Below are 27,751 nucleotides of genomic sequence, written 5' to 3' on the forward strand. Positions count from 1 at the left end.
CCCCGCGTCTCCCACACGGCGCGGGGCCACGAGCCGGTACCTCCGGGCCCGGCCGCCGGGGCCGAGGCCCGCGCCGCCGCCCCCCCCCCCCCCGCGCCAACCGCTCTAACGGCTCCCGCGCGCCCCCTCCCGGCTGCCCGGCGGGGCGTGGCCAGCGCCGCCCGCCGAGCGGGACCCGCCGCTGGCCCGTCCGCGCCGCGGGGCTCGGAGCAGCGGGCCCTGCCCCAGCCATGGCCGGGCGCGGAGCCTGCCCCCTGCTCCTCCTCACCTGCCTCTTCGCGCCCCTTCTCGGCCAGCCCGGAGCCGGCCCCGCCGCCCGCGCCTCTCCCGCGGGTAAGGCGCCTCGGGGCGGCCCCGCGTGGGTGAGGGCCGGCGGGGCGCCCTGCCGGGGCCGCTGCGGAGGAGCAAGAAGCTGGGAGGGCGGCGGCGCGGCGGGCACGGCCAGCTGGGCGTTGGGAGCCCTCTCGGAGCCCGGCTGCCGCGTAAGCCCGGCAGCGTGCGGGGCTAGCTGCGGGACGAGCTCGCCGCCGGGGGTGAGCGCGGGTTGTGGCGGAGCGCAGGGGTCTGCCGGGCCGCCGCTGCCTGCCCGGGCTGCTCCGGCCCCTCGGGCTGCGGGGGGCAGCAGGAGGGCGCGTTCCGTGGGGAAACATCGGGCGGGTTTTCGCGTGTGTGGGGAAACGCTGCCGGGCTTGGGGCGGCCACGCGTCACGCTTCGTTTTCCACGCTGTCAACTTTTGCTAAGACGAGGCTAAAATAAGGCCGATTTCAAGGTGAAGCGGGGTTCTGGCAGTCGCTGAGGAGTGCTGAGGTAGGGGTTGCCGCACTTTGCTAGTTTTTGGGGGCGTTTGAAATGAACGGGACGTACAGAGACCGTGCTCAAAGGGGCTCACCAGAGCTGCCCCTTTCACAGAAGAGGGAAAAATGCCTTTGGCAGGCTACGGCTTTGCAGGGGCATATCGGTCTTGACACGTTTCATCACACAGTTACACTTTTTCAATGAATATATAACGCTTTGAAGGCTTAAAGTGTCATAACTTTCAATTTTTGCTCATCTCACTGACTCAGACGAGGTACGATTGCAGATTTGTGGTGCAGGCTCTTCGCATTTGCAGCTGGTATGGAGGTGGATTTACAGAATATATTTTAATAATTGCAATATCGCATAGGGATCTTGCTGCACGTAAAGGTGTCCCTCTTAAGGATTTATGGCACCTTCTTTTTAGTTTGGTCGTGCGTTGTTTCTTTGACTTCAAAAAAGTCAGTTCTATCAGGATGTAACTTTCAGAGTTGAAGGATGTAAACTAGCACTTGAAGCTAAAGTGTTTATAAAATTACACAAAGATTAAAGGAGCAAAATCAGTGCTTTTCCAAAGATTTAGAAATAGTTATTTCAAAATACTGCTTTTATATAATTTCTGGGTACATTGCTAAGAATTTTGCAAAACGTCTTGAAGTCATAACTGCAGTATTTACAAGCAGAAAGGAAATCAATGAAAAATAAATCTGACCTTTTTCAATATTAGCTCAAAACTGAAAAAATGGTTGTAAGCATGGTTTAAAGAAAGTAAATTGTATTGATGTCTCACTTTTAATTCAACATACAAAACCTCAGTCTGTTATTGCTAAATGTCATTTAAAAGTTTATTCTTGGTCTCGGCATTTGGAAAAGTAGTGGTTTTGATCATGATAGAAGAGATTACTTTGTGAAATTGTTATGTTATATGGTATATATGACTGAAGTTACTTGCAGTTAGGTTAAGCCAAATTTTGCCTTTTGGCACAAGCCAACAGTTTTGACTTCACTGACAACCAATTGTATATAGAGAGGATAAAATTTGCTTTTCGCAATTCATTTGCTCTAAAATAAAATTAAACTTGCTCTTAAGAAGAAAAACATTATAGCTCCCTATTATTAAAATACAGGGTGAACGGAAATAGTAATCAGAGTATCATGTGCATACAGTTAAAATTATTTTTAAAGGGTTGCTTTGTATGTGGTACAGTAATCATTTTAATGAGTAAAAGTGATTTATGGATGTGACTTTGTTCTTATGATACTTTAAGAGTGCTTGTAAATGAATTTGATGTTTCTTTTAGTTAGTCTGGAGGTAAACTATCCCTTTATCTGGGATAACTTCTATTTGACAAGGCAAAGTACATGCTGATTTAAATACAGTCAAGGTAGAATTTTTGTTCCTTGCTCAGAATCTTAAACTAACAGGTGAGACTTAAATGCACAAATTGAACTGAGCTTAACAAGCACCGTGCTGCAGACCTGTGATAGTGTTTCCTTGGGAGTTCATACACCCAAACGTTTTCCACTCAGTTTAACAGATTGGATCCTTCTCCCTGCCCAACAGGAAGCTGCAAACCTTCCTGCTTGTGTAAGTTTCTTGTGGTTTTTCTTTTAAAATATTTTGGGCTTTCTTTAGAGATTCTTAGGAAGAAAAACATGAATGCCGAGTTGTGGAGAAATGTCTGTGTTGATTAGAAGGAACTGCGGAAGGAAGTATTTGCATAGTTTCCCACTTTTCAGAATGGTAAAACCTGTTTTTGTATGATAGTACATGTTCTGAAATCTCCTCCTCTGCATCTGCTTTTGAGTAGAGTATCTGATTTCTGTGAGCCATAGGATTGTGTGTTCCGGTGTATCCAAGACTGGAACCGAGCTGCCTGAGTGGCAGAAGGTTAACGCCAGCGTGCAACTTCTGCAGCGCCCAGGGCTGCCCTTGGCAACTTGTGAGGAGCCCAAGGCCCGTGTCTTATTTGCACAAAGATCTTCATCACAGAAATTGGGCATTTATGTTTACTTCCATGATGCATACCCTCTAAATCTATATAAATAAATGGTTCTACTTTTCAGATTCTACATACATGTGCTTCCTTTTACTTACTGCAGTTGTGTGCACACTTTTTGCTGCTTGCATCCAGCATTCCTCAATGCTGTCTTCACAGCCCATCTTCAGTCCTTACTGACAGGTCAAGTCAGTGAAAATGATGCAGTGGTTAAAAGCGGTATAAAGAGAGATGACAAAATCCTGGATCTGTTACAGAAAAAGTCCCCCTGACTTCACAGTGACCAGAATTTTTGCCCTGAGGCAGTCTGACACAGCCTTTTCACGTGCCCTAGCTGTTGTGCAGTGAGAAGGATCGCAGTCCATCTGTTTGCTGAAAGCTGAATGGGCAATATTGGCATCAGTGAACTTGCGAGGAAGTGCTGTGCCATGCCACAGACCTGTAGCATTAGTGCTGTAGGTGGCTGTTAATCAGGAGACTGCTGCTGGCAATAGCTTCACTGTAGAGTTCAGGAAGCTGTTTGGCATATTGTGTGGTATTTACAATAGAATCCATAGCACAGGTATTCAGAAAGGAATGGTTTGTGCTCCAGTTAGCTCTTAATCTAAAGATGAACTGTTAGTCTGTGTTTGATTTTATCTGTTTTTTTATTAATTACGAACTACATGGCAGTATATTATGCTGTTACTGGTCAAACTTGTAAATGCGTATTCACTAATATGGTCTGTAATGATCCCTTGTTGCTAAGCTATTAGGGGATAGTTTAATTCTTCTTTCTAATTATCAAGCCGGAAACTTTAATCTTTTAAATTAGAGTTGAATGTAAGAAACATCTACCCTGCTTTCTATGTGCAGCTCTTGTATCTTTGTTATATTGGTAAGTGCCTAGCAATATTGCAGTTCAAAATCCTTGATAGTTTCATGCACACACTATGTCATTTTATTTTGCTACTGGTTAGCAGGAGATTGATGTGCTAGGTGAGAGAGAAAGCAGAAATCCTCCCAATGTCTTGAAGTCCCGGAGTAAATGAAAAATCATAAAAGTTCCTGCAGCAGCTAGCAGCTGCCAGGCATGTACTGATACACAGTAATAGAAATAAAATACTGTCATTTTTGTACTCTCAAACTTCGAAATTGCAAGGCAACCTCTGAACAAAAGAAAGCAAAACAAATTTGCAAAAAAATCCCCAAAACCCGCTGACAAGAAATTTTCAAGAACAGCCACCTTTTCCCTGCTTGTAGGTGTTGTGATGGCCTTTGGCTTTATTTTTTAAACAGTGGAGAAAAAGATAGGTGTGGGAAGTAAAGAATGTAATAGCTGTCGTCTCTGACTTTTGTTCAGTAAATTGAAAAGAGTTTGTAATCCTGCTTTGACTTACAGATGTTCTAGTAAAGATGATTTTGAACTTTCTAAATGCTTCCTGTTAACTAAATGCTTGACTGTTAATGATTGGATTCTTGGCAACTGCTAAGGCTTAGGAAGAAAAGTAGGCAAAAAAATCGAAGACCATACAGAAAGTATGACTCACAACCCTTTTAAAGGCAGGGAGAAATCAGTACAGAAATAAAGCTTCCATTTTATACTTAATTTAATATATTACATATCTTTTCAGCTTAATGAAGTAGTGGTGGGAGATTCTTTAAAATGTAAAGGGAGCCTCAGCCAGAGAAATCTGTGTAGTTAATACTGAACATAATCTTGTTCTACTTTTTCCTGTCTGCTGCAATATTAAGTGTGACTTGCAGTTAGAATCATTACCAGCTACCAAAATGTTGTCATGTCACTAGATTTGTTTGGGGAAAAATTGAAAACTTACAGGAAAAAGGCACTGATGCTCACTGTAGAGTAAGTTAGTTTCTAGGAAAGATGGAAAAGTTTTTCCTCTCAAAATGACCACTGAATAATTTTTAGAGTAAGATTTAAGCAGTTATTATTGTGCTTCTAGCCTTAAAAGTGCTTCCTTTGTTATAAATTATGTAAAATTACCTATAAAAAATATATATATATATAAATTATGTAAAATTATGTATTACCTAAAAAAAAATAAATCACAGTATCTTCTTAATAAATATACTAGTGTAATGAAGGCAGATGGGTGTACTGTGTATTTATTAATTCGCCTTCCTGGTTTGTAGGCAAACTATTAGTTATATTGTAGTTTGTAGTAGTTAGACTTGTGAATAACAGTTTATATATTATGATGGCACACTGTTACGGAGTCTAACGTTAAATACAAAGGATGGATATTTTGCCATGTTTATTGTCCTTATCTTATAATCTTATACCACTATAATGAAAAAGAACACTAAGATTATAAATCTATATTAGTAATATATATATTACTTCTGGATCTACATCTTAACATTAGGCTTCTAAAAAGTGACCCTTCCCCGTCTCCCATCAACCTCTTTTGAAAACACACCAAGTAGCAATCCAAAGAAAATCATTAACATTTAGTAATATCTCTTAAAAAATTCTTTGTACGTTGTTTAAAGTATAAGGACCGGTGTTATACCTGGAATCCCAAGGTGGATCTTAGATACTTTATCGAAGGAAGTGAAGAGGGATATGGAGTTCAAAGAAAGTTTATTCTGTGAAGACATATGGACTGTGGTGTTCACTTGTTTAAAAAAATCCCAGAAATTTAGAAAAGATATGAGGTGTAGCGAACACCAAATATTTCATGGGCAATTCTTACAAAAATAATACTGCTGCTAAATTATATTAAGATGCTAAGAAATTTCATCCCATAATGGTACAGTAAGAAACAATGTAAAAAGTCAGATTTTACAAAAGAATAACACTTTTGTATTTTATCTGAAGCATTTCAAAGGTCTGCCATTAGCAGCACTACTGAAATTTTGACTTGAGAATGTTAACAAAATAAATAGATGTGTACATGTTTTGTCATGCTATTCATGCATCTGAGACCCATGGAATGCTTTCTCTTCTTTTCTAAATAGCTCTTTCAAAGTACTTTAATAGAAACAGCTTGTTAAATGTTTAGGGAGGAAATGGTAGAACTGAATTTTTAAACACAATTTTATCCAAGGTCAAGTGTTCAATTAGAATTTCTACTTACTGTTTTGTCAAAAGTGTGCTCCAACTACTACAAAGTTTTTAAAAAAGTGAATCATTAGTCTGCTTTGTGCATAGGTGTTTGCCTCTTTGCAGAATTCGAGTTTGTGTCATCCAGCATTTTCTCATGTGATTTAGACTTTTTTTGTGGAACATGGAATCACACTGACAGAGAGTGAGCAGAGAAGAGTTTCAGGTGTAAATTATAAACATTGTCACTGGGATTTTATCACTGAACCGTATAGCACCACCTTTGATTTAGAATGCAGAAGCTACCTGACCTCAAAAATAAAGCCACAGACATACGGGCATGCTTAGAATTGCCCTTCAGAGGCTACAAATCTAAGTGGTTTTTAGTACAGTGAGCTAGTGACAGGGATGAGGGCTTCCATATTCTCTTACCATCTGATTTAGTCTGAGATTTGTATTCCAGGTTATTTGTTTGCTAATCTTGGTAGTCATAGTTTTGAACCTTTTTCTGCTTTTCTCCAACCAGCATAGCCAGTCTTAAGCCACAAACTGTATTTTACCTCTTTTCCTCTCTTCTGTATCTTTTTTCTGCTTGCTACCAGTTCTTCATGGTTTTTTAGTTAGTGCTAATACCAATAAGTAACTAAGAATTACACCCTTTATTATAGTCTTAAAAGCATACAGATACATGGGAAAGAGAAATTAAATACATGCAGTCTGTGTAACAAGTGAGCTGAGCAGTCCTATTAAATTTTATTTTTGCCAACTGTTAATGCATTTTTATCATCTCCAGACTCCTCATGAAGCTCTCCTTTGTATAAGCTGCCTTTTATAGATCAGTATGCCCCATCTTATTAATAAACAGAATAAATGAGAAATATGAACAAGTGTAGATTTTCCTGTGATAGAAAAAAAGTAAAAAAAAATAGTTCAACTATATTGTTAGTAAATATGGTCATCTTAATCAGTGAGTATACTGAGTGTAAAATGTTTTGGAAAAATTTTGTTAAGTATATAAAAGTGGTAAAGGAACATATCCCATTCAGCATAGCAGAGAAGATGTGTTTTAAGAGAAGCTTAGTCTGGAAACAGCATGTACCCTGAAGATGCTGTATTGCTGTACAGGAGGTCATCTTACAGGAACACAGAACTGGTGAAAGTGCAACTTTGCCTCTGCATTGCTTCAAGGTCAATTAATGGAGAGAGAATACCCAGCTGCATAGTCATTCTCAAATGGTACAAAAAATTCAATTGAGAGTTGTAACTGTAAAAGGGAAATGTAATTAATGCTAATACAAAAAATAAAGTATTTATGAAACATTAGACTGAAATATACACAAACCCATTCATAATTCAGGAAATAAGGATATAGAAATACAGAAATTAAGTTGTGTCTTCAGGAAGCATTCTTTTGGATGTCTGTAAAAAGCAGGACTTGGCAAATCTATGTATAGTTACAAATAAGAAAAATTCCTTGGCTAATATACTGAATTTAAGGTATCAGTAAAAATATATGTATTTTAACCTAATAGCTGTGAAAGTAACGTGTGTGTGTAACATTCAGTTGCTGGATCCTTTTTGGCAGCAGTTCTTATGTCCTGTGTGTTTTCATGTGTCCACCCGAGGTATGCTCTGTGCTACCGTGCAAGTTGCACATCAGTTCTTTGCTATTACCACATGTCAACAGGCTTGAAACGGAAAGATGTTAAATTGTGGAGCATGTACAAACAATACATCTTGAAGAACAGTAGGTTAACGAATGAATGAAATACACTGTAAACATTTGTATTTTGAAACATAAGGATGAACTGTCTTAAAACCCTGATGCTGATTTGGCCTGCAAGAAGAACCATTCAGCAGCATGTTAGTGTGTGGTAAAATTTGGAGGGAAAAGGAGTCCTGCTGCTCCCACTTTGCTGATATTATTCTTTAAGCTGCATTCTGGTTTTGCTCCTACTATAAAATTTCAGACACAATTCAATTAGTATTCATAGTAACAGTTCTACTGGGCTGCAGTGCAGAAGGCAGGGAATTCTCTTGTGGTTGGGCTCTGCAGTTCTTCGAGTGTTTTGTCCAGAGGATCTGTAGATGCAGCCTTTTCCAGCACAGCGGGAAGCTGCTGCTGGCACAAGAGAACTTTGATGAATGGGAGGGAGCTAAAAAAACTTACTTTACCTGTCTTAGTTGTCCAAGTACTGTAGTGGTTGCAGTCACATAGAACTAGCGCCAGTCTGTCTAAATTAATGGCTTAAATAGTGTTAGCCAAGTCTGCAATGAATGCAAGCTACCAAAGGATCAAATTCTGAGGTAGGTTTTGCAAGTTGTGTTGAAATGAGAACTGACGCCCTATGTAAGTGTGATGCTACCTAACTGACAATTTAGTCATCCCAGGCAGTTCTAAAATTGTAGTTCTCTTCAGTGTCTAGTAATCTCTGATTTAGTGAATGTTGGTGGTAATGAACTTCACATAGAAATTGTTTATACTGTGTTTAGTTGATGCTTGCTTTCTTTACCATGTTTTAGGAGAAAGGTTAAATACCATCAGTGTTTTTTCTGCATGTTTTGTGCGCTACTTTATGTACTTCTGTTATGTTCACTAAATTCACCTCCTCTCCAAACAAAATGTTAATCTTTTAAATCTTTCCTTGTATGGATGACTGTTTCTGGTTTTAATCTGTTTATGACATTCTCTAGTGCTTTTCTGTTTCCGATAAATCTTTTTTTAGATGGATGATGTTAGTGAGCACATCATTTCTAGAGAGGTCATGGCATACATTTATGTAATGGTATAAAATCTTAAATCTGCCTTAAAGAGAGATGGTTGTGAACATCTTTCTTTGGTTTATTCTGTCCCTTAAACTGACTGTAATAACTGTTAGGTGTTTTTTTGGCAGTAGTCTCAGTTTAAATCTCATTAGTGAGTAGTAAAAATCTTTGCCTAGAGCATATGTTCATGTCTTCTGGTGTTTGCTCTGACTTCTGTCTCAGAATTGGAGACTCTTTTGGAGCCATTCTCTTCAAGGTGATGTGTGTAGCTTGTGCCACTTCGTGGGGCGGTGGCATTCTTACTCGAATTACTTAGCTAGACACTGATCTTGCCTTTTTTCCTCCCCCCTCTCCATATCTTCCCCAAGTTTTTCCTACTCTTGTTATTTAGGTTATATAATATTTTGTGGGTTCTCACAATGGAGAAACTTTAAACTTTGCCTTTTTTGGGTAACAGAGTTTCTGTTGATACACTGCAGTGAGACCGCATCGGTAAAAAATTCATTTTTTGTGAATTCCCAAAGATACAGGACAGCAGTTGCTTGATGAGGTGCTTTAGGACAATATCTCATATATCTGTTAAAGTCTGGGCTGCTCTCTGCCTGCATTTTCTGCATTTACAGTGCTTTTTTTTTTTCTTTTTTTTTTCTTTTTTTTTTTTCTCAAAGCTCTGCCATGTGTTCTGTTCTTTTAGGAGACAAAGGAAGACATTTAGTTTCCACTTCTTTGTAAGCTGTATAAAGATTTTTGGCTGTTCCAGGTCATCAGTCAGTCTCCAGACATTGGAATGACTCCTTGTGAACTATGGAAAAATAGTAACTGAATGTATGCAATTACTTAACTAGAGACGTGCCTTCCAGTCAATATAATAGTAGAATAAGTACAGGATAAACTAGTAAATAGGTTGTCACATGTGTTTAAGGCACAAAACAGTGTGGGGGAAAAAGTGCTCTACAAGTACTGCAAAGTTTATACATCATAGATGCAACCAAACATGAAAAGAAATAATATAAAACATGAAGAGACTCGTGTTTCAAACTGGAATGCAAGTTATGCCGTATACTAGAGACCTGAATAGTGTGGATGTAAGTTTTTGAAAAGTACCACCTTGTTCTAGAGTGATAGAACTTCAGTCCCTCATAGATAAACTTTCAGTTTTAGAGGAGTTCCGTAATTTCATGGCACCAGGCAAATGATACAAGTGCATTTTGTGTTTATAGTTACTAAAATTATCTTAATGTTCTTGAGCCATAGGTTTTTAAATTGCGATAATGGCATGAAGATGCTAATAAAACCAAGTAATTCTTCTTCCAAGACCTTGGCCATACTTCCATAGAAAAGGGGATAAGCTGAGAAACTGAACCCTACATAAACATAGCTGTGGGTCTTTGGGCACAGGAATGCAGATGTACACTGTTCATTTAAATCAATGTTAATAAATGACATTTTTTAATAGGTATATCTGAACCTTCTTTTATTGCTAAAAGTGAAGATCGCTTGTTTAAACATTTATTTGAAGACTATCAAAAATGGGTTCGTCCAGTGGAACGCTTGAATGACACAATAAAAATAAAGTTTGGCCTTGCAATCTCCCAGCTAGTAGATGTGGTATGTATAGTAAATAAGTTTAATTTTTTTTTCCTCATTCTTAAAATTCTGGAACATAATGTCATGTGAAATAATTGTGGATATTTTAGCTTAAACACAATAGATTAAATCTCTGAAACTATTATCAGCATAATAAAAAACGCATTGTAGATGGGCACATGAAGTGATTGCAAAGAGGTTGAGAAGACAAGTGGCTCTTACGTTTAGTGGCATTTTCAGAAAAAAGTGAGTGAAATTCTTAAGCCTAGGGAATTGTGGTTTTATTTATTCATTGGGGAAACCACCTATTTTTAAACTTTATCACTCTAATTTATGTAAAATTCAGGAACATTTGCAAATACTGCTTTCTTTTTCCTCTTAAGCAGCAAAAAACCCTCTAAGCCTTCAAATGTGTCACTTCTGTAGTAATGAAGATTATCTTTGGCATTACCTGCGGTGTAAAAGAGATCAACCAGATTGTTTTTCATCCTGATACTTCAGAATATTCTTTTCAAATTGAATTGACTGTTTATGGCTATGAGTTTTTCTTCCACATGTTGGCTGTTCCTTTATGTTTCCATAGAAAAATAGTAAGACTGCATAAACTGCAATTAAATGAAAAAATGGAAGGGAGGAATGAGACACAGAATGGGAAAAAGATCACTTTTAACAGTTAAATAATCAAAGGTCATAACTGTATGTTTAAAACATTCTCATATAAACATACTTATCAGTGACTGAAATGCTTTTAAAAGTGTATTTTGTATTTCAAATTACAGACCTCTGTGAACTAAAGCAGCTAGTTACTATGAATGTACTGTGCAGATTTGTTTTCATAAAATATGCTTTATTTTTGTAGGATGAGAAAAATCAATTGATGACAACAAATGTCTGGTTGAAGCAGGTATGTGTAAAATATAAAAAAATTCTGAAGCTTCATGACTGCAAGTTACAAGCTGAAAGAAATGTTTCTAATTAATTGTATATTCAAAAAAACTTAGCTTTTTCTTGAATTTTTATTTTACATAGTATTTTTTAAAATTGTTCCCGGAAATGCTTTAAAGGGTTAATTGTTATAAAACTCTTAAAACCCAAAAACCAAACAAACAAAAAATTTAAAAAATTGACCTAATAAAAATAAATCTGATATGGCACTGCGTGGCCATTTAATATACCAAAGTGCGTGTATCTAATCATAAAAGTTACTGTTTCAGTACATAAGTTTTCTTTCAAAAACTCTACTAAGAAAAGTATGGGTTTGTGTAGTGTTTCGTGTAATAGTTTTAAGATCTTTCTTTTGTGGGATATTTGAGATTTACTGGCTAAACATCACTGAAGAATTTCAGTTTCGAAGTTGTATATGCTTGCTATAAAGAGCTACTTTTTCCGCTTAAGAATATGTGTATACGGGAGAGAAAGAGCCTCAGGCTTTATAATAATCAGACTCTAGTGCTAAACTTAATGGCCACTATTAACTTGGGAAACGCTGCTCATAAATCATTCTTAACTTAGAAGAATATCTGCAGACCCTGATTATACTTACTAGCTTACTAAATTATTTTTGTTTGGGGCACTTCCATCATTTGTTTCCCTTTTGCTTCCCATTCCCTTCTTTTCGAGTAAGTGTAATTTCAGCAAAGTTCTTCTTTTCAGGAAAACTTTGACACTACTCCACAAGTACAAGATGGCAATATGTCAATGGTAACACTTTGTGTCCTCTTCATTTCTGCAGAACTTGTTGCAGTTGAACCAGTTCAAATAAAATAAGAACTGATCTGAATAGGCATTTAAAATTCTATGTGATGGTGAATTTTCCTCTTGAGCTTTTAATTCAAGTATAAAATTACCAAAGAACTATTATGCTTTTAATGGTGCTATTTTTAGTGCTGCTAGTAGAAATAAGAATGACTGTCTTGTGAGAGTGGCAGCATGATTTTTTTTTTTTGTGATGAAAATGTTTAAATTGCTTCTGATCAACTTCCAAAGTCATTGATAAACATTCAGAACAAGCTTTTTTCAAATTTAATTGTCTATATGTTAGAATTGCTCTTAGTTATGTATACATTCTCTGAGAAAGGATTTTAATATCTTAAGTTCTGTACAAAAATACTGTCAAGTGGCTCTTAGGAAACAAATACTGGATAAGGTAAATATATGTCTCCAGCAAATTTAGTGTGGTCAATTTTAGAAGACAGTTTCATTTTAATTTTTTTAAAATAGTCTTTTTATCTGTTTTCATCCAGCCTTGCCCTGCTTAAAGCAACTTCACAATAATAATGATTTTTACATCTCACATATCCACAGGAATGGATAGATGTAAAATTACGGTGGAATCCTGAAGACTATGCTGGAATAACATCTATTCGTGTCCCATCAGATTCTATTTGGATTCCAGATATTGTGTTGTATGACAAGTAAGATTTTAATCTTTTCATATAAAATGTATTTACTTTCTAACTTTACCATCCAAGCTGTTTCTGGGAGGCTTATTGAATAGGTAACTGTGTACATTTAGTAGAGCTAAGAATGTGTGGAAGAATTTGCCACTGAATGCAGATAAATTTTGTTGCCACGTTAAATGCTTAAATGTTTTGCTTTGCTTCTGAATGGAATTTCTAGTCTCTTTGAACCATTTATTCGTGTAAACTCTTTTTTTTTTAAATTAGAAAACAGTGTTTTGCACAATGCTGGCTACAGACTAATAGTGTAGAGTGATGGGACAGAAGCAACTAATTGATGCTGTTGTAAGTGATATTCAACATGGAGTTAAAATTAAGCATGCTCAACTGTAAGGTGCTTTTTTGTTGTTTTTTGGAGGTTGGGTGGTTTTTTTTAGAATTAACAGATCTCAGAAGCAATGACTTCTGAATTAACCTTTCTGCTCAGCTTGGGTGCATATATAATGCTTTTACATTTCCTGACTTCTTGAGTCAGGAAAAAAAGGCTGTTGCAGTGATTGTAAATTCAAGTTTGGAGGTGTCACACAAGTATTATTTTACCTGTTTTATGACTTCTTTTTTTTTTTTTCTTCAATAATTATGCTGTATTACCAATAGAAACACTAGAGTCTGAGCATGCTGTTAAAGGTCAGGATTTTTACACTCCTTTCACTGGGACCACAGAAAGTTGCACAGATCTTTTGATGACTTGGAAATATTCTTCACTTTTCCAAAGCTGTTTACTTACGCGAGATTCAGATATATTTTTAGGTTAACTATGAACACAATACGAAAATTGGGCTATGAGGGGCGAGAAGGGATGAACAGCTGAAATGACAGTAACGCAACATATTTCCATATTTAAAAACACATGTCCACACTCCACATATAGCCGTTTTAATTACATGCACGTATCTCTCTTCTTTCAGTGCAGATGGACGTTTTGAGGGAACATCTACAAAAACTGTGGTAAAATATGATGGCACCATTTCTTGGACTCCACCAGCAAACTACAAAAGTTCTTGCACTATTGATGTAACCTTCTTCCCCTTTGACCTCCAAAATTGCTCTATGAAATTTGGTTCCTGGACTTATGATGGCTCACAGGTTGATATAATTCTTGAAGATTATGATGTTGACAAAAGAGACTTTTTTGATAATGGAGAATGGGAAATAGTAACTGCAACAGGGAGCAAAGGAAATAGGACTGATGGATGCTGCTGGTATCCTTTTGTTACGTATTCGTTTATAATTAGACGTTTGCCACTTTTTTACACGTTGTTTCTCATTATTCCTTGTATTGGGCTTTCATTTCTAACTGTTCTTGTCTTCTATCTTCCTTCAAATGAAGGTGAAAAAATTTCACTTTGCACTTCAGTATTGGTATCTCTGACTGTTTTTCTTCTTGTTATCGAAGAGATTATTCCATCATCTTCTAAAGTTATCCCACTTATAGGAGAGTACTTGGTGTTTACTATGATATTTGTGACATTGTCCATTGTGATAACTGTCTTTGCTATCAATATTCATCATCGCTCTTCATCTACACACAATGCTATGGCACCCTGGGTTCGCAAGATATTTCTTCACAAACTTCCCAAGCTGCTTTGCATGAGAAGTCATGTAGATAGATACTTTGCTCAGAAGGAGGAAACAGGAAAAATGAACGGATCGGAACCAACTAGGAACACCTTGGAAGCAGCTCTAGATTCTATCCGATATATTACAAGACATGTTATGAAGGAGAATGAAGTTCGTGAGGTTGGTGTGTTAGTCACATTACACTGATTTTTGTAAAAATGGAAATTAGAAAACTAAGTAATGGTTAACTCTGCAGTTGCATATTAAATATGTGCTGTGGGATTTCCAGTTTTTCTACTTCACTGGAATCTGTGTAATTATTTCTACTGGAAAGAAGTACAAGTATGATACAGTACTGAGAATTCTTAGAGGTATTGGGCTGATAAAATACAGTCCTTGGGTTCTTACAAGTCTTTTGCTTTCTTCTACAAGTAAGTTCATGTTGTTAACTACACATTTTCAGAGATATTTGTCTGTTACAAGAGCATGTCCCATAGCTACAGTGCTGATGGATGTTATTTTCATGATGAGAGAAGTAGGTATTTTTCATTTTCCTGTTGTACCTGAAGGTTATCTGAAAAATACATTTGCCTTATGATTTTCAGAATAAATACTGCTAAACCTTATTTTTCAGCTTTCAATTGCAGATAAAGACAATTTTTAATGCCCTGACTTAAATTAGCTTAATTACAAACTATAGCCATGTTTGTTATTTTGTGCTGAGATCAAACATGAACTGAGATGACTTCTTGGGTGTTATTTTCTAGCCTTATTATTATTTGTCTCTAAGTTATATCAAAAGATGTCAAAGGCTTTCTTCAGTCTGTACTTTTGTGCTCTGAACTATCCTTAATGGATGTTTACACCATTTGGGTAAGACCATTATGAATCTGTTTTCTTTCTGTGTTTTTTAAACTAGCACCATTGGTACATCAGAGACTTCAATGCTATTTTCAGGCTAGTGTAGAAATATGGAAGTTTGATGTGTGGTCTCATTATACTGCTATCTGTTTCTAATGGCAAGGCCTGAGATTCTTTCAGTTTATACAGAAATGACTGCCTGCCTTCAAAAGTTGCTGGTTACTGAGAGCATGTTCTCAGATGCTAGCCTGAGAGTAAGCTAACTCCTCTAATGTACCTTCTCAGGACTCAATTCTGACATCGCCTAGATTTTGGATAAATGTATCTACTATACTGTTCAAACGGCATCTAATATTCCTGTGTTGTATAAACAACACAAATAGAATAGTTTGCTATTAAATAACATAATTTCTTGTAAATTAAGGGTTGGTTTTCTTGTACTGAACTTACTCTATTTGATTGTCAGTGACAAGAGAGGTGATAAGTATTTTGTTTTTCAGGCGTAATGTTGTTGTGACTCAACCTCAGAAATTAATATATAGCTGACTGGAGATTCCCTTGTATTTTATTATTTGGACTCCAGAGAGTGCAAGCTTTAATTGAAAAAGTTGTTAACAAAAACTACACAGCTAGTGCTGTTGTAGCCTTACCTTTTAGAAAGTAATAGGCTTGGAAAATATGGGTAGGTCTAGTTCAAATCAAAGACTAGTATTTGTCAAGGTTTTCATTTGCTTGCACAATTATATCTGCTATACTTACAAAACTGTGTATAGATATGAATAATCCTATCAAAAAGGACAAGAGTCTTGAAAGTACTGTGAGTATTCTCCCTAGTGTATAATTCTGTGCCATAGTAACTTCACATCTTTCAGATCTTGTATGTAACACAACAGCTGTTGTCTACTGGGGTTTGTTTGGGGTTTTTTCTTATATTTTGGTTTGTTGGGTTTCTGAAAAAAAAAAAAAAAAAAAAAAATTTGCTTCCAGCTCCTGTCTGGGAATTCTACTTTATGAGGAGGCTGTGGCATGAATCCTAAATCCTGCAGTATGTTAGGAAATTGCAGTACCAATTTCATCTCTCTAGTTGAGGATGTTCAGTGCTTGTCAGGGTCAGTTTCTGCATTAAAATCTAGTATTGGTGTATATAGTTTACCAATCTTCATAGAGGAAAGTTTGTTCCTGTTCTAGCTCACAGTGTAATTATAAAAAGTTATTAAAGGGGTTACTAAACAGACCTAATTGGAAAAAAGTGTACTGTAAAGTGATTAAGAAGTGCAGGGTTTGGTACTGTATTTTTACGTGTTCTCACACGTACTAACCAACTCTTATGCTCTTTGGTTTTTAGGTTGTTGAAGACTGGAAATTTATTGCTCAGGTGCTCGATCGAATGTTCTTATGGACTTTTCTTCTGGTTTCAATAATTGGATCACTTGTGTTATTTATTCCTGTTATTCATAAATGGGCAAGTATAATAATACCTACACATATAGGCAGTACAAATGCATAAAATATTTATGGATCTGTCTCCTGCTAATATGGCTCTAAAGAGTTTTGCAGTAGCTCTTTTTCCATGCATGTTTTCTGTAGGCATGTTTCTGATAGAGTAAAAAAAAAAAAAAAAAAAAATCAACCCCCAGAAAATTTTATATTAAAGCATGGCATCCCTAGGACACATAGAAGTCAATTTGTTTATTGCAAGTCTGCAAAGTTCTAAATTAGGTTAGAATTCAGAGGACTTTCTCAAGCACTTGCATGTATGGTACATCAAAAAACTGATGCCTGCTGCAAAATAGAAGCATTTAAAATTTTTTATGTGATCACTGTAGTCCAATTATAACAATTTATATAGTAATTTAATATTGAGTTTTCAAATAGTAATTTAATATTTATATAGTAATTTAATATTGAGTATTAAATATTTGCAGATATTTACACAGCAGAGTTGCCTATTTCTATTTACTATAGTATGCAAGAAAGAATTTTTATCAGCTCTCTTGAATGTGTTGTAAAAGTACAAAATTCCTATGGAGTAAACTTAAAATAATAATAAAAATACTGGTTAAACTTCCTGTATATTCAACATAGAAGTAAAAATAGCGATTTGTCTATATTTTGCCTTTATAAATTTTCACTGGAATTTGCTGTTTAGTTTAAAACCTCGTTAATTTTGTCATACTATCATGAACATTTAATACAGTAAGCCTTAAAATGCCTACAGGATATTTGTATATCAGCATCTCACTATCAGCTATGGAAAGGAAGGCAAAGACAATTAAATGAGTTCCCAAATTGCACAAGTATTCTAATGGACCAGAATATTCAGATTTCTTCATTCTTGTTGAAGAACTTGATACTGCATGTTATTTGCAAACGTGTTAATAATTTCCTGCCTTTGTGTGTTTCTCAGAATTAAGTGTTTAAGCACAAAGAATTTGGGGAATACCTTTCTCAAGGTAACGGATTGAAAATTATTATGCTGTGTAACCAAATACAAATGATCAAGTCTTCACACATTTGTTAAACCAAACTTAGAAAGCTATCTTTAATAGATTCACTCACTCATAGAACCATATGTAATTCTAAGCAGCAAGGATTTAAAGCTTTCTATACTTTGTTTTTCTGCGAGTGTTGAAAACTAACTTGCAACTTTTTAATTATTCCATTAAAATATATTCTTTAAATACTGATTCTAAATTCTTTACATTCGTTCCAATGCCACCTTTCTTAAAAGCTTTATTTCTGGAAGAGACTTTAAAATAGATGGGGGGTTTTCCTACACCAAAGTTTTGTCAGTGTACTTCATAATATAGTTGCATCCTGCAGGGCTAATACGGTAATGCCAAGCTAGAGCGAGTCTTGGGAAGTTTTTATTTGCTTAAACTACTACATTAATAATAAGATGTTTAGGTGAGAAGCTTAATGTAAATCGTGGTATCTCTGATAATGTAAGCTTTTATAATGGTTACGAATTTGGAAAACTGATATGTATTCCGCTCTTCCTCCCCCAGTATCTCCTCCAGCTAGCACTGTTTGGCACTGTACTGATTATGATACTGATTGCTTATGTCATAACTATATATAATGGAATATTTATTTCAAATTGTTTCCACCTGTAGGACATTCTTGGGTTTGTGTAGCTTTCCAAGGCTCACAGGCAAGGAAATGATGGCAGGCAAGCCTGCCTTTTTTTTTTTTTTTTTCTTTTAATACCAGTTCTGATTGTAAAGGGAGTCACTCTTCCTCTTCAGTTCTACAATTACATCTGGCATTTGGATATCCATATTTCCTCTGTTGCCATCATAATTAAAGGTGAATTTGCAAAGGTTATCTGATGTAATCCATTAATATAATAATTTAAACTTTCTCAGTGTTACTAAAACAATGCATCAATTACTTTCTCTGTGTGGAAGTTGCAGAAATGATTTAGATATCTTATTTTCCCCTTCATATGCAAAATTTCTTTTTATAGTCCTCCTTGTGTTTGAATTACTGAAGTTTACTCTTAGCTGAACCGAAAGCCAAGTAAGTATAACTATAGGTTAGCTATATATATATAATTTTTTTAATTCCCCACCTCATCTCTTTCTCCTTGTTAGATGATGTCTGTAGACTGCCCAATTATATCATAAGGTGATTGGCAGCATACTGGCCAACAAAGTCCCAGTCTCTATACCAGTAACTCACAGTTTTTGTAAATGCATGAATTTTAGTCACTTCTATGATCTGATCATGGTAAATACAGATAAGATAGCTGTTGCTAGAATCCTTGGGCTCTTCAACTTATCAAGTGTGTCCGAAACAAAATCATTTTAATGGACTCAGAAGGATAGACCTTTACTTATGTAACCTGTTTCTGAATGTGTTGAACTGTAGCTAATGCTGCATCTAGGCTTTTGTCACTAGGTCAAAATAAATGGAAAAAAGACACAATTTTCAACAACTTCTCTTTATTTTCACAAATGTTACATCACTTGATACACTGTATTTCCAAAAAGTTTCCATTTTGGTACACAGAGAACAGTTCATATTTTTACAAAATATTTTCTCATTACAGTATTTTGTTGCATTGTTTATTCATGCTTTTGAATTATCTGCAGTCACTGATTATTTTTTTTTTTTTAAAAAAAGTACACCTAAGAAGCAATTTTAGTATACAGGACTATTTTGTATCCACTTGCCTTCTCTTGTCATAAAACACTTCATTCTAACAGGATGCTTCTGTATCCAAACTATCCCATAAAAGTATTTTGATCCTTTGCATAACCTGCAGAGTGCATCCTGGTGTGTGTTTTACTTGTACACAGATTTAAATGTTATTAGGTTTGAATAGCTTCTTTTGACTGACAGTCTTCTCATACATTGAAATATGGGGATGCAGAGAGTTCACATTATGGCTGCTTTCTTACTATCATCTATTATTTACCTGTTTGTTTTCCTTTTGTCATAAACCTGCCCATGGTCCTTTCTTCCCACTGCTGGAGTCAGTTTATACACCAGGTGGCAATGTCTGCATTTAGCGATTTGCCATGTATGCTTCCTAACCTGTTTTGTCCTCATGAGGGCATTCATTGAACTCAGTATGAACTTATTCCCAGAAGATCCTGTTGTGGTCTGAAGAGACTTGGCACCAGACTCATAGAAACAAGTCTAGTAGCCCAAAGTATTAAACCTGTTTTGACTTTCTGCATATTCATGTAACTTTTCAGTTTCTTTATCAACCTCTTCTTAAACCATTGCTATAAAATTTAATGTATTACCTACATCATTTCTAGTTATTGCAAAAAATAGCTGTCAAATGTAGCTCATATTACTTTAAGATTAGCTGTCATAAAGGTTAAAAATATTTTTTTTCCACATTTTTCACAAAGCTTTCTTGGTCAAGCAAAGTTGAGGCTAGGAGAGATCTGTATTCTACTACACACAGAAGAGACATCAGATGTTGGGGTGGGGGAGCAGAGTTGGTTGGCAAAAGTTTTATTTGATTTTACAACATACGATTTAATCTTTACATTTCATCTCCAGCCATCAAAGGTTGTAAAAACAACCCTGCTGTTCCTAGAATACATACCAGGATGAAAACCCATAGAAAAATACGATCGATTACCATGGCAACATATTTCCAGTCATCCTGAATCTGAAAAAAAAAGAAAATAAAATTGAACAGCAAGTAGGCATGTTTATTAGATTAATAACTTGCATTAGCAATTAGTACCACTTTACTTAGGAAGCACAGGTTTTTTCCATATGTAGATGTCTTTCATGCATGCACAACTTGCATATCTCTGTTTTCATTGACAAATGAATTCGTCTTGAAGAAGCTTTATTTGAATATGCTATTTGTGGCGAAGCCAAAGCTGCTACTTCAGATACAAAAAGTTGTTCACCAAGACACTGGACTTCATGAGATACAACTTCTCTTCTGCATGCCAAAAATGAAAGTGAAAAGCTTTACATTCTTAGGTAAGGTTTGTCCAGAAAACTTCACTGAAACAGACTGCTTCTACTGGTCTTTAGGCAATATGTAAGAAAACAAAGGGTAATTGATATATAATTATATGGTGCGTTTCTTATGTAGTACTGAAATTTGATTTTCTCATGCATCGTGTGAAATTAATCTCCTTACTTTTCATCTAGAGAGGAAACCAAGTTTCCAAAAACCAGATTTTTCTGATTTTTTTTCACAGTGGGCATTATAACAAGAATGACACTGAAGTATTACTTATGCTATATATTAACAGTAACTACATTAGGAGATCATTTTTGTTACTCTTGAGATCATAATTTAAATTTTTTCTTCAGGCCAATGAACTAGTTGATTACATTGTACATTTGGTTTTGAAATTTTGTGCTTTTCAGCTTAGAACTTGTTTGTTAAGGCAGACAAAAATCCCCAACAAACCAGCCCCATATTTTGTATACCAAGTAATTCTGAATAATGTTCTGATTTCAGCATAAACAACTTCACTCGAACTTTAAGTGCCATACAGCAGAGTGATTGTAGTGATGTGGCTACTGCTCTTAGTATGTTTGAGGAACTTGATAAAAAGGAAACTTTAAATATTTTTTTTATTGCCTCAGGATGCACTTTTATGAAAGATGATGGTCCCCATCTTGCAGCAGTTGTCTCATTTAGCTACAGCACTTTGCGCAGCAGAATAAGCTACATCATCACTGTGAAGGACACTCATTCTTATGTTGTTATTGATGGTAAGCTGTGGGAGGGAGAATGTAACTTTCTAAAGGCCACAGATTCAACAAATTCCACTATTAAGATTGTAACTTGGAAAATCCTCACTCTGAATCTTGTAGGATGGATACTCATGTGTTTCCCTAGCAGGGGTTACTTAACATGCTTCACTCAGTGTTGTCAATAAAGAGAATATTGTACAACAGAACTGCTCCCCAATATTATCTACATTCAAAATTGGACATATTTGTAATAGAGCTTGGGTAATTTATTTGTATAAAATAATGGTCTGTGTTGTCCTTTTGTTTTGGCGTTTTTTTTTGAGATCTCTCTTTCTTACAAAACACACTAATGGCAAATGGTGTTTGCTGTTTGAGTAATAGTAAAAAATATTCTTACCTCTTTTGCTTCATTCTGCATTTTCATGTTTTCTGCAATGTATTTAACATTTTCAATAGCATCTCTCATTTCTGGTGACAGAACAGAAAATGAAAACAGAGGATCTACAGACTCGGAGCTTGAACTTCTTGTGAGATTGCCACTGAAATCCGAGAGCTTCATTCGTTGATACTGACAGCAGCTGCATGCCATATCTTGACAAACAAAGCCCTCTTTGCAGCATTTGGTTTCAGAACTGTTGAAGCAATTTAAGTTTGAGAACTCAGAAGTAACAAATGGTTTTGGCTTCTGATTATTCTCTTCATCATTGGCAGGCCTTGTCATAAACATGATCCTGGGAAGTAAGTTCAAGAAAATGGTTCTCACCCACACAGGCATTGTGTGTGTCTTGGGTGTTCTGTAGTGCACGTTAAGTACAAATACTGTAATGACAATAGATAGAGTTACAAATATCATGGTGAAAAGGAGGTATTCCCCAATAAGTGGAATTACCAGAGAAGTAGAAGGTATGGTTTCTGTGATAACAAGAAGGAACACTGTTAAAGATAGAAGGACTGATATGCAGAGTGTCACCTTCTCACCACAGTCTGAAGGCAAATAGAAAACTAATACTGTCAGAAAAGAAATTAGCAGACATGGAATAATCATATTGATAGTGTAAAATAAAGGTAAACGCCTAATGTAAAGAGAATAGGTGATGTCTGGATATATTTCTTCACAGCAGTTGTATTTGATGTCATGTTTATACCCAGGAGCTTTAATAATAGCCCATTCTCCGCTCTCCCAGTAATCTTTCAGGTTCATTGTAGAGCCAATTAAAACTAAGTCAATTTTGGCTTTATCATAAGACCAGGAACCAAACTTCATGGTGCAGTTCTGATAGTCAAATGGGAAGTAGGTTACATCTATTTTACATGAGCTTTTAAATATAGCCGGAGGTATCCAGGTCACGTCACCCGTGTACTTTAATAGGGCCTTTGTCTTGTCATCAACCTGGAAATCCCCAACTGCACTGTAAGGCAAATAACAAAAATTAGAATGCAACTACTCCAGGTAGTCTCATACATTCAGATCGTATACATTAACTCTTTAATCTGTTTGGGGAAAGTCGGCAATTACCTGTTGACAGGGAGCTGATTTGCATGTGCAGGACTAAGTCAGTGGCCATCATAAATTTGCATAGTTAAACAGCTGTACAAATTTACCATGGAGGGTTTGAAAGGAAATATTCTCCCTTATAATAACATGGCTCAGGACAATCAATATTCAAAACAGCAAATAGGAGATTACAAATGGCAGTCCAACTAGATGATTGTCCTAGGTCCCTTCCACCTGAACTATTTTATTCTATCCTGTTCCAGATCAAGCCCATCAGAACCCAAGGACTGATAAGAGGATACCTGTAGTACTGCTATTTCCACCTCTTCTGCGGGCAGTGCAGGCGGTAACTATGAAAAGAGGGATTGGGGTGCATCTTTGCATAAGGAGTGTATTTGGTGAGGATTTTTTTAAGTCCCACATTGCTATCCTGATCACATGGATCTTATATGATCTGTGCGACAATTTCAGTTGTTGATATGAAAAAGTAAAACTAAAAAGATAATTTAAAGGGAACAGTTAGAAAAGGAGCATCATCACTTTTTCCATAGACCTGTTGTGGATCTGTGTAGCTAAGTCCAGTTCCCTGAGAACTGCTTCCCTACATAGCAGAGGGATCCATTTAGTTACGGTTTGGCTCCTCACAGTCTCAGAAACTGATAACGCAAAGTAAACTTTACCTGTGGCTTTTATATGTCAACACTATTATTGTAAAGCTATCAAATTGATTTGAACAGCTGAAGAGCTAGAATTTGCAGGCTTTTTCAGTTAAAGGTCTGACTCACAGACAGGAACTCTCTAAGGGAATTTCTTGCCACCTCCCTTGTAGACAGTGATAAAAATAACAGTAAAGGTGGGGGCTTGTGAAGGGGAAAGGCAGAGTTCACTTTGGTGTGCCCACTTGCAGCTCCAGGTTAGGAGCTGGCTCCTGCCCAGTGATGCTGATGTAGATGGCATGGAGGTGAGTACAGTAGGGAGGGCTGGGACACAGGTTTGTTCAAAAGTGGGCTTGCTTTTTCAGTTTGTTCAGTGAACCTGCTCCTGATTTTTTTTTTTTTTTTTTTTTTAAACTAGTAACATCACCCCCTTCTTCCTGTATTAAGAAGATAAATAGGCAAGAGTCTTACTTGTTATATAAAACAATATCTGGCTTCCAGATCTGTCCAGATGGTACTCGGATGAATTCAGCACCTCCATAGTCCGCTGGATTCCACCGAAGCTTGTAATCATTCCAGATCTAATTATGGAAGCAATGAGTCTATTTTAGGTTTGTGAAGAAATAGAAATTCAATGGACTAGACTCAAACCAAGTGCTGACGTATCACTTCTAGCATGGCTTTATTTCGGATACTACAATGATTAGATGTTTCCTTAACAAACATGTATGTCTGGTGTTTGTTCGTGTGGGTGGGTCTCTTGATGTGACTCGGGCAGGTGTGTTGCTGTGTGCTAGGACTGTCCACTCAGTAGTGGAAACAAGGTGAGAGTAAGACACCCTCTTGCCAGAGAGTGCAAGGACTTTAATAATGACTTAGGTCTCAAAAAGCCAGGTATCTGTGAGATGGTGAAAACAAGTTCATGGGAGGCTCAGGTGCTAGGTGTGAGCACTGAGTGAAGGGCCCTGGTAGAGGGGTTCGAAGGAGCTGCAGGGTGTCATTGCTCGGTAACAGTCCTGTTCCTTAGGGTTCATAAAACCCCAGTTTAACAAAGTTTAATAGTAAGCTGAAGCTGGGGATTAACATGGTTATCAATCTGACTGCAACAGTAACTGCATTTTTAACCCATAAAGAGCCCTTCAAGTGAAGTCAATATTTTTAGTTAGCTCTCACTTTTGGGAAGCTGAACAGCACCAAGTGATGCTGTGTGGGGCCGAGGTGCTTCCTCTGCATCGGTGTCTGCCAAGGCAGCGGGTCTGCGGGTTCTGAGCACAAACACCGTCCTGGGGGGCTACACGGAGCGCAGGAGGCTCAGGGCTGCAGCTGACGCCTCACAGCCTGCGCGCCGGGCCCGGCCCCTGTTCGAACGCCGCAGCACCCAGAGTCCGTCAGACAGAAGGGTGGAGGGGTCGGTGGCCACGACGCGGCGGCGTTCCCGGCCGGGCAGATGAGGAGGGCCGGGGGCCGGTGCCCGGGCCGAGCGGCCCGGCGGCACGTCCGGCGCGGTGCTGGCGGCGGCGCCCCGCGGCCGCTAGGGGGCAGCAGCGCGGCGCTGAGGCGCTCGGTGCCGGCGCGGCCGTTGCGGCAGCCCCGGGCGCCGGGGGGGGGCTCGGCCGTGCCCGCGGCGCTGCCCCGAGGGAGCGGGCGCCTGGCGAGCCGGGCGCTCCCGGGAGCCCGCAGACGCCTCGCCGGGCGGACGGCTCTTCCCGCCCTTGGCGCCGGCCGTGAGGGCCGGGGTCCCCCTGCCCGGAGCGGGGAGCGCCTCCCGCGCGGGGGAGGAGGGGAGTGGGCGCCCTCTGGGCCGTCGGCGAGCCCTACTTACGTGCTTCAGCCACAAGTTGGTTTCCATTATCTGGTTGACTTCATCCTGGAAGAGAGAGGTGTGTCGGGGGCGGCGCCGGGCCCCCCGCCGCCCGCGGGCGCCCCGGGGGGGCGGGTACTCACCACCTTCACCAGCTGGGACATGGACACCTCGAACTGGATGATGACGGGGTCCGAGACGTTCTTGACGGGACGGACGAACTGGTTGTAGCTCTCGAAGAGGGCCGAGTAGAGCCGGTGCTCGGCCTCGGAGCCGCCGCAGCCTGCGGAGGGCACGGCGGGGTGAGCGGCCGCGGGGCAGGCGCAGCCCCCGAGGGGGCGGCTCGGCCCGAGGGGGGGCAGTGCCGCCTTTGGTAGCTGTCCTGCAGTGTATTAGTGCCCCGCGTCCGCGTGAGCCGTGGGGAAAGGCCAAGCCTCGCCTAAGCGAGTAGCGGCGTGTCATGACTGGCATTCGCTTAGGCTGCAATGAAAGGCAACGCTATGACAGAGTTTTTCTGACATACCGCTCTGCAGATGGGTTAAAAAATGGTTTCAGGGAGTTAGTGAAGAACCGGAGGTGCAACAGCACTTTCCCCTCACAGGCCTAGTCCCCCAGACCTGCTGAACCTGCAGGGGTGTGGAGCAGAGGAAGGGGAGTGTAACCCAGCAGGGCAGGCGGCTTGAACGCTGTCAGAGCATTTTGCAATAGGAGGACAAGCTGGAAATGAGAACTCCGCTTTCTAGCCTGAGTAACAGGTGTGTGAGTATAGTGATGATAACAGCCTGCTCGTTAAAGTATGAAAAAAGGATTAAAAATTGATTAACCATTATATTAAAAGACTTCAGCACATTTTTAAAAATGTGTTAATTACCCATTCATTATTTTAAGTAATCTCTATTTATAATACATTCCTATTGCACATTTTGCTGTTCGTGGTGCCCATGACCAACAGAAAAGCTGCAAACAAATTCTTAAACAAGGTCTTTCAACTGTTGGGGTTGAGGTATGAGAGCCTCTATTTCACACTACCTTTTTATTCTTGGAGCTAGCTAGGCAATAACCCTCCTGACAGCTTGGCACTATGTAAAAGCCAATGGCCTTTTATTTTTAGGGGACCCTCCCTTAAACTCTCTTCTGGATGACATGTCCTCAAGCACTCCAACTGAAAAACAAAAAATGGCCTGTTTTGTCATTTATGGATGGCACTGTGAATTTTGCAAAGGCACAGAACTGAAGTCTGTTGAACGTACTCTACAGTTCCTCTGAAACGCAAATACAAATCTACAGATATTTGCAGGGACATGTGTGTTGTCAGAGTTGATTTTCAGCAGAGAAAGAGACAAGAGGCAGAGGGATCTGCAGGTGACTGGTCTGTAGTGTTTCACAAAGCGGGTCTTACTTCCCGATCTTTGTAAGAGCTCCCCTCTCCCTAAGATGAGGGTCCCCCTCATGTGAAACTATTCAGCTAAAAGTGCTTTCCACCCGCTTTTTTTCCCCTCTTCTCTTCTCTTCTCTTGTTCACTTGGAGGGCAATGTTATTTTCAGATTAGTGAAATCATTCGAGTCAACTTGCTAACTGAAAAATGAACACATTTCTTTCACACTTTTTAACTGTTAGCATTGTCTTTGTTATTTATTGATATCTCATGTCTCTCAGATCAAGATTTCCTGGAATAAGTACTCCCAAATATTTTAGGTAAATCATTTTAAAGCTAGACCTTATTATAGTCAGTACCAAATTGGCAGCCTTTTTACATGTCACCAGTACACTGATTAAATCTAGCATTCACTGTACTTACAGAAGTGCATGAATGTTGGGGGGGTTTTTTAAATTTTGATGCTTTCCATATCTGCAGAGAGAAGGTGCACTGTTCGCAGCACTTATTTAAAGCCATTTAATATAGTCACTTTCTTGCGATCTTCTCTACAATATGTAAAACCAAGCCTTTACATGTAAGATGATTTCTCTTCTTAATATTAAAATGGCTTTGTGTGTCCTGTTTGGCATCTTGTATCAGGACTACTTGACTACTTTACAAGGAGAAATTAAAAAAAAAACAAAACAACAAACAACTATGCAACAAAAAGAGCTGTATGTTTATCCTTTAGATTGGAGCGAGCTTCAGCACTTCTTAAAAATGATTTGCACCAAAACCATCTCCTGTTCACCTTTTCAAACCCCCCTTCACCAACAAAGAATAAACAAATTAAGGATCACTCACCTTGACAGAGAAAGCAAACAGCAGCAGTTAAAAGGAGAGCGTGCGTGCTGTCCATGGTGTATGAATTACTGCCTGTCGACAGAGGCTGTTGAAGATGAGCTTAGCTGCCAGGATTGCATGAGCATAGGAAGTACAGAGAGCTCCGCTTCTCTGATGCGTGAAACGCCTGGAAGCAGCAGGCAGCAGGACCCTGAACACAGTTCTGCGCAGTGAGCTCCCATTAGGTTTGCTGTGCTGCCCCCTTTCTAGCTACCCAGGCTGTCAGAGCACTGGAAACAGCAAATAATTTGCAGGCAAAACAGATGTTACT

General features: G+C 38.5%; 2 protein-coding genes across 4 annotated transcripts; one reads left to right on the forward strand and one right to left on the reverse strand.

The window, feature by feature from the left end:
• The first annotated feature begins 193 nt into the window (after window positions 1–193).
• CHRNA5 (cholinergic receptor nicotinic alpha 5 subunit) lies at window positions 194–16,670 on the forward strand. Of its 2 annotated transcripts, none has more exons than XM_074916780.1 (6): window positions 194–333; window positions 10,068–10,219; window positions 11,058–11,102; window positions 12,503–12,612; window positions 13,566–14,397; window positions 16,424–16,670. In XM_074916780.1, the coding sequence occupies exons 1-6, from the start codon at window positions 231–233 to the stop codon at window positions 16,583–16,585; spliced, it is 1,404 nt and encodes a 467-aa protein (XP_074772881.1). In that variant the 5' UTR covers window positions 194–230; the 3' UTR covers window positions 16,586–16,670. The 2 variants fall into 2 exon arrangements, with proteins under 2 accessions (XP_074772881.1, XP_074772882.1); XM_074916781.1 differs by lacking the exon at window positions 194–333 and adding an exon at window positions 435–533.
• A 2,354-nt stretch (window positions 16,671–19,024) lies between these two features.
• CHRNA3 (cholinergic receptor nicotinic alpha 3 subunit) lies at window positions 19,025–27,647 on the reverse strand. 2 transcript variants are annotated; one of them, XM_074916925.1, is made up of 6 exons: window positions 27,442–27,647; window positions 25,363–25,502; window positions 25,241–25,285; window positions 23,890–23,999; window positions 21,665–22,676; window positions 19,025–20,212 (listed from the first exon to the last, which is right to left on the reverse strand). In XM_074916925.1, the coding sequence occupies exons 1-6, from the start codon at window positions 27,494–27,496 to the stop codon at window positions 20,084–20,086; spliced, it is 1,491 nt and encodes a 496-aa protein (XP_074773026.1). In that variant the 5' UTR covers window positions 27,497–27,647; the 3' UTR covers window positions 19,025–20,083. The 2 variants fall into 2 exon arrangements, with proteins under 2 accessions (XP_074773026.1, XP_074773028.1); XM_074916927.1 differs by lacking the exons at window positions 25,241–25,285; window positions 25,363–25,502; window positions 27,442–27,647 and adding an exon at window positions 24,592–24,845.
• Window positions 27,648–27,751: the final 104 nt, after the last annotated feature.

The sequence above is a fragment of the Athene noctua genome, chromosome 13 (genome assembly GCF_965140245.1).
Source record: "Athene noctua chromosome 13, bAthNoc1.hap1.1, whole genome shotgun sequence".
In the NCBI taxonomy this organism is placed as follows: Eukaryota; Metazoa; Chordata; class Aves; order Strigiformes; family Strigidae; genus Athene; species Athene noctua.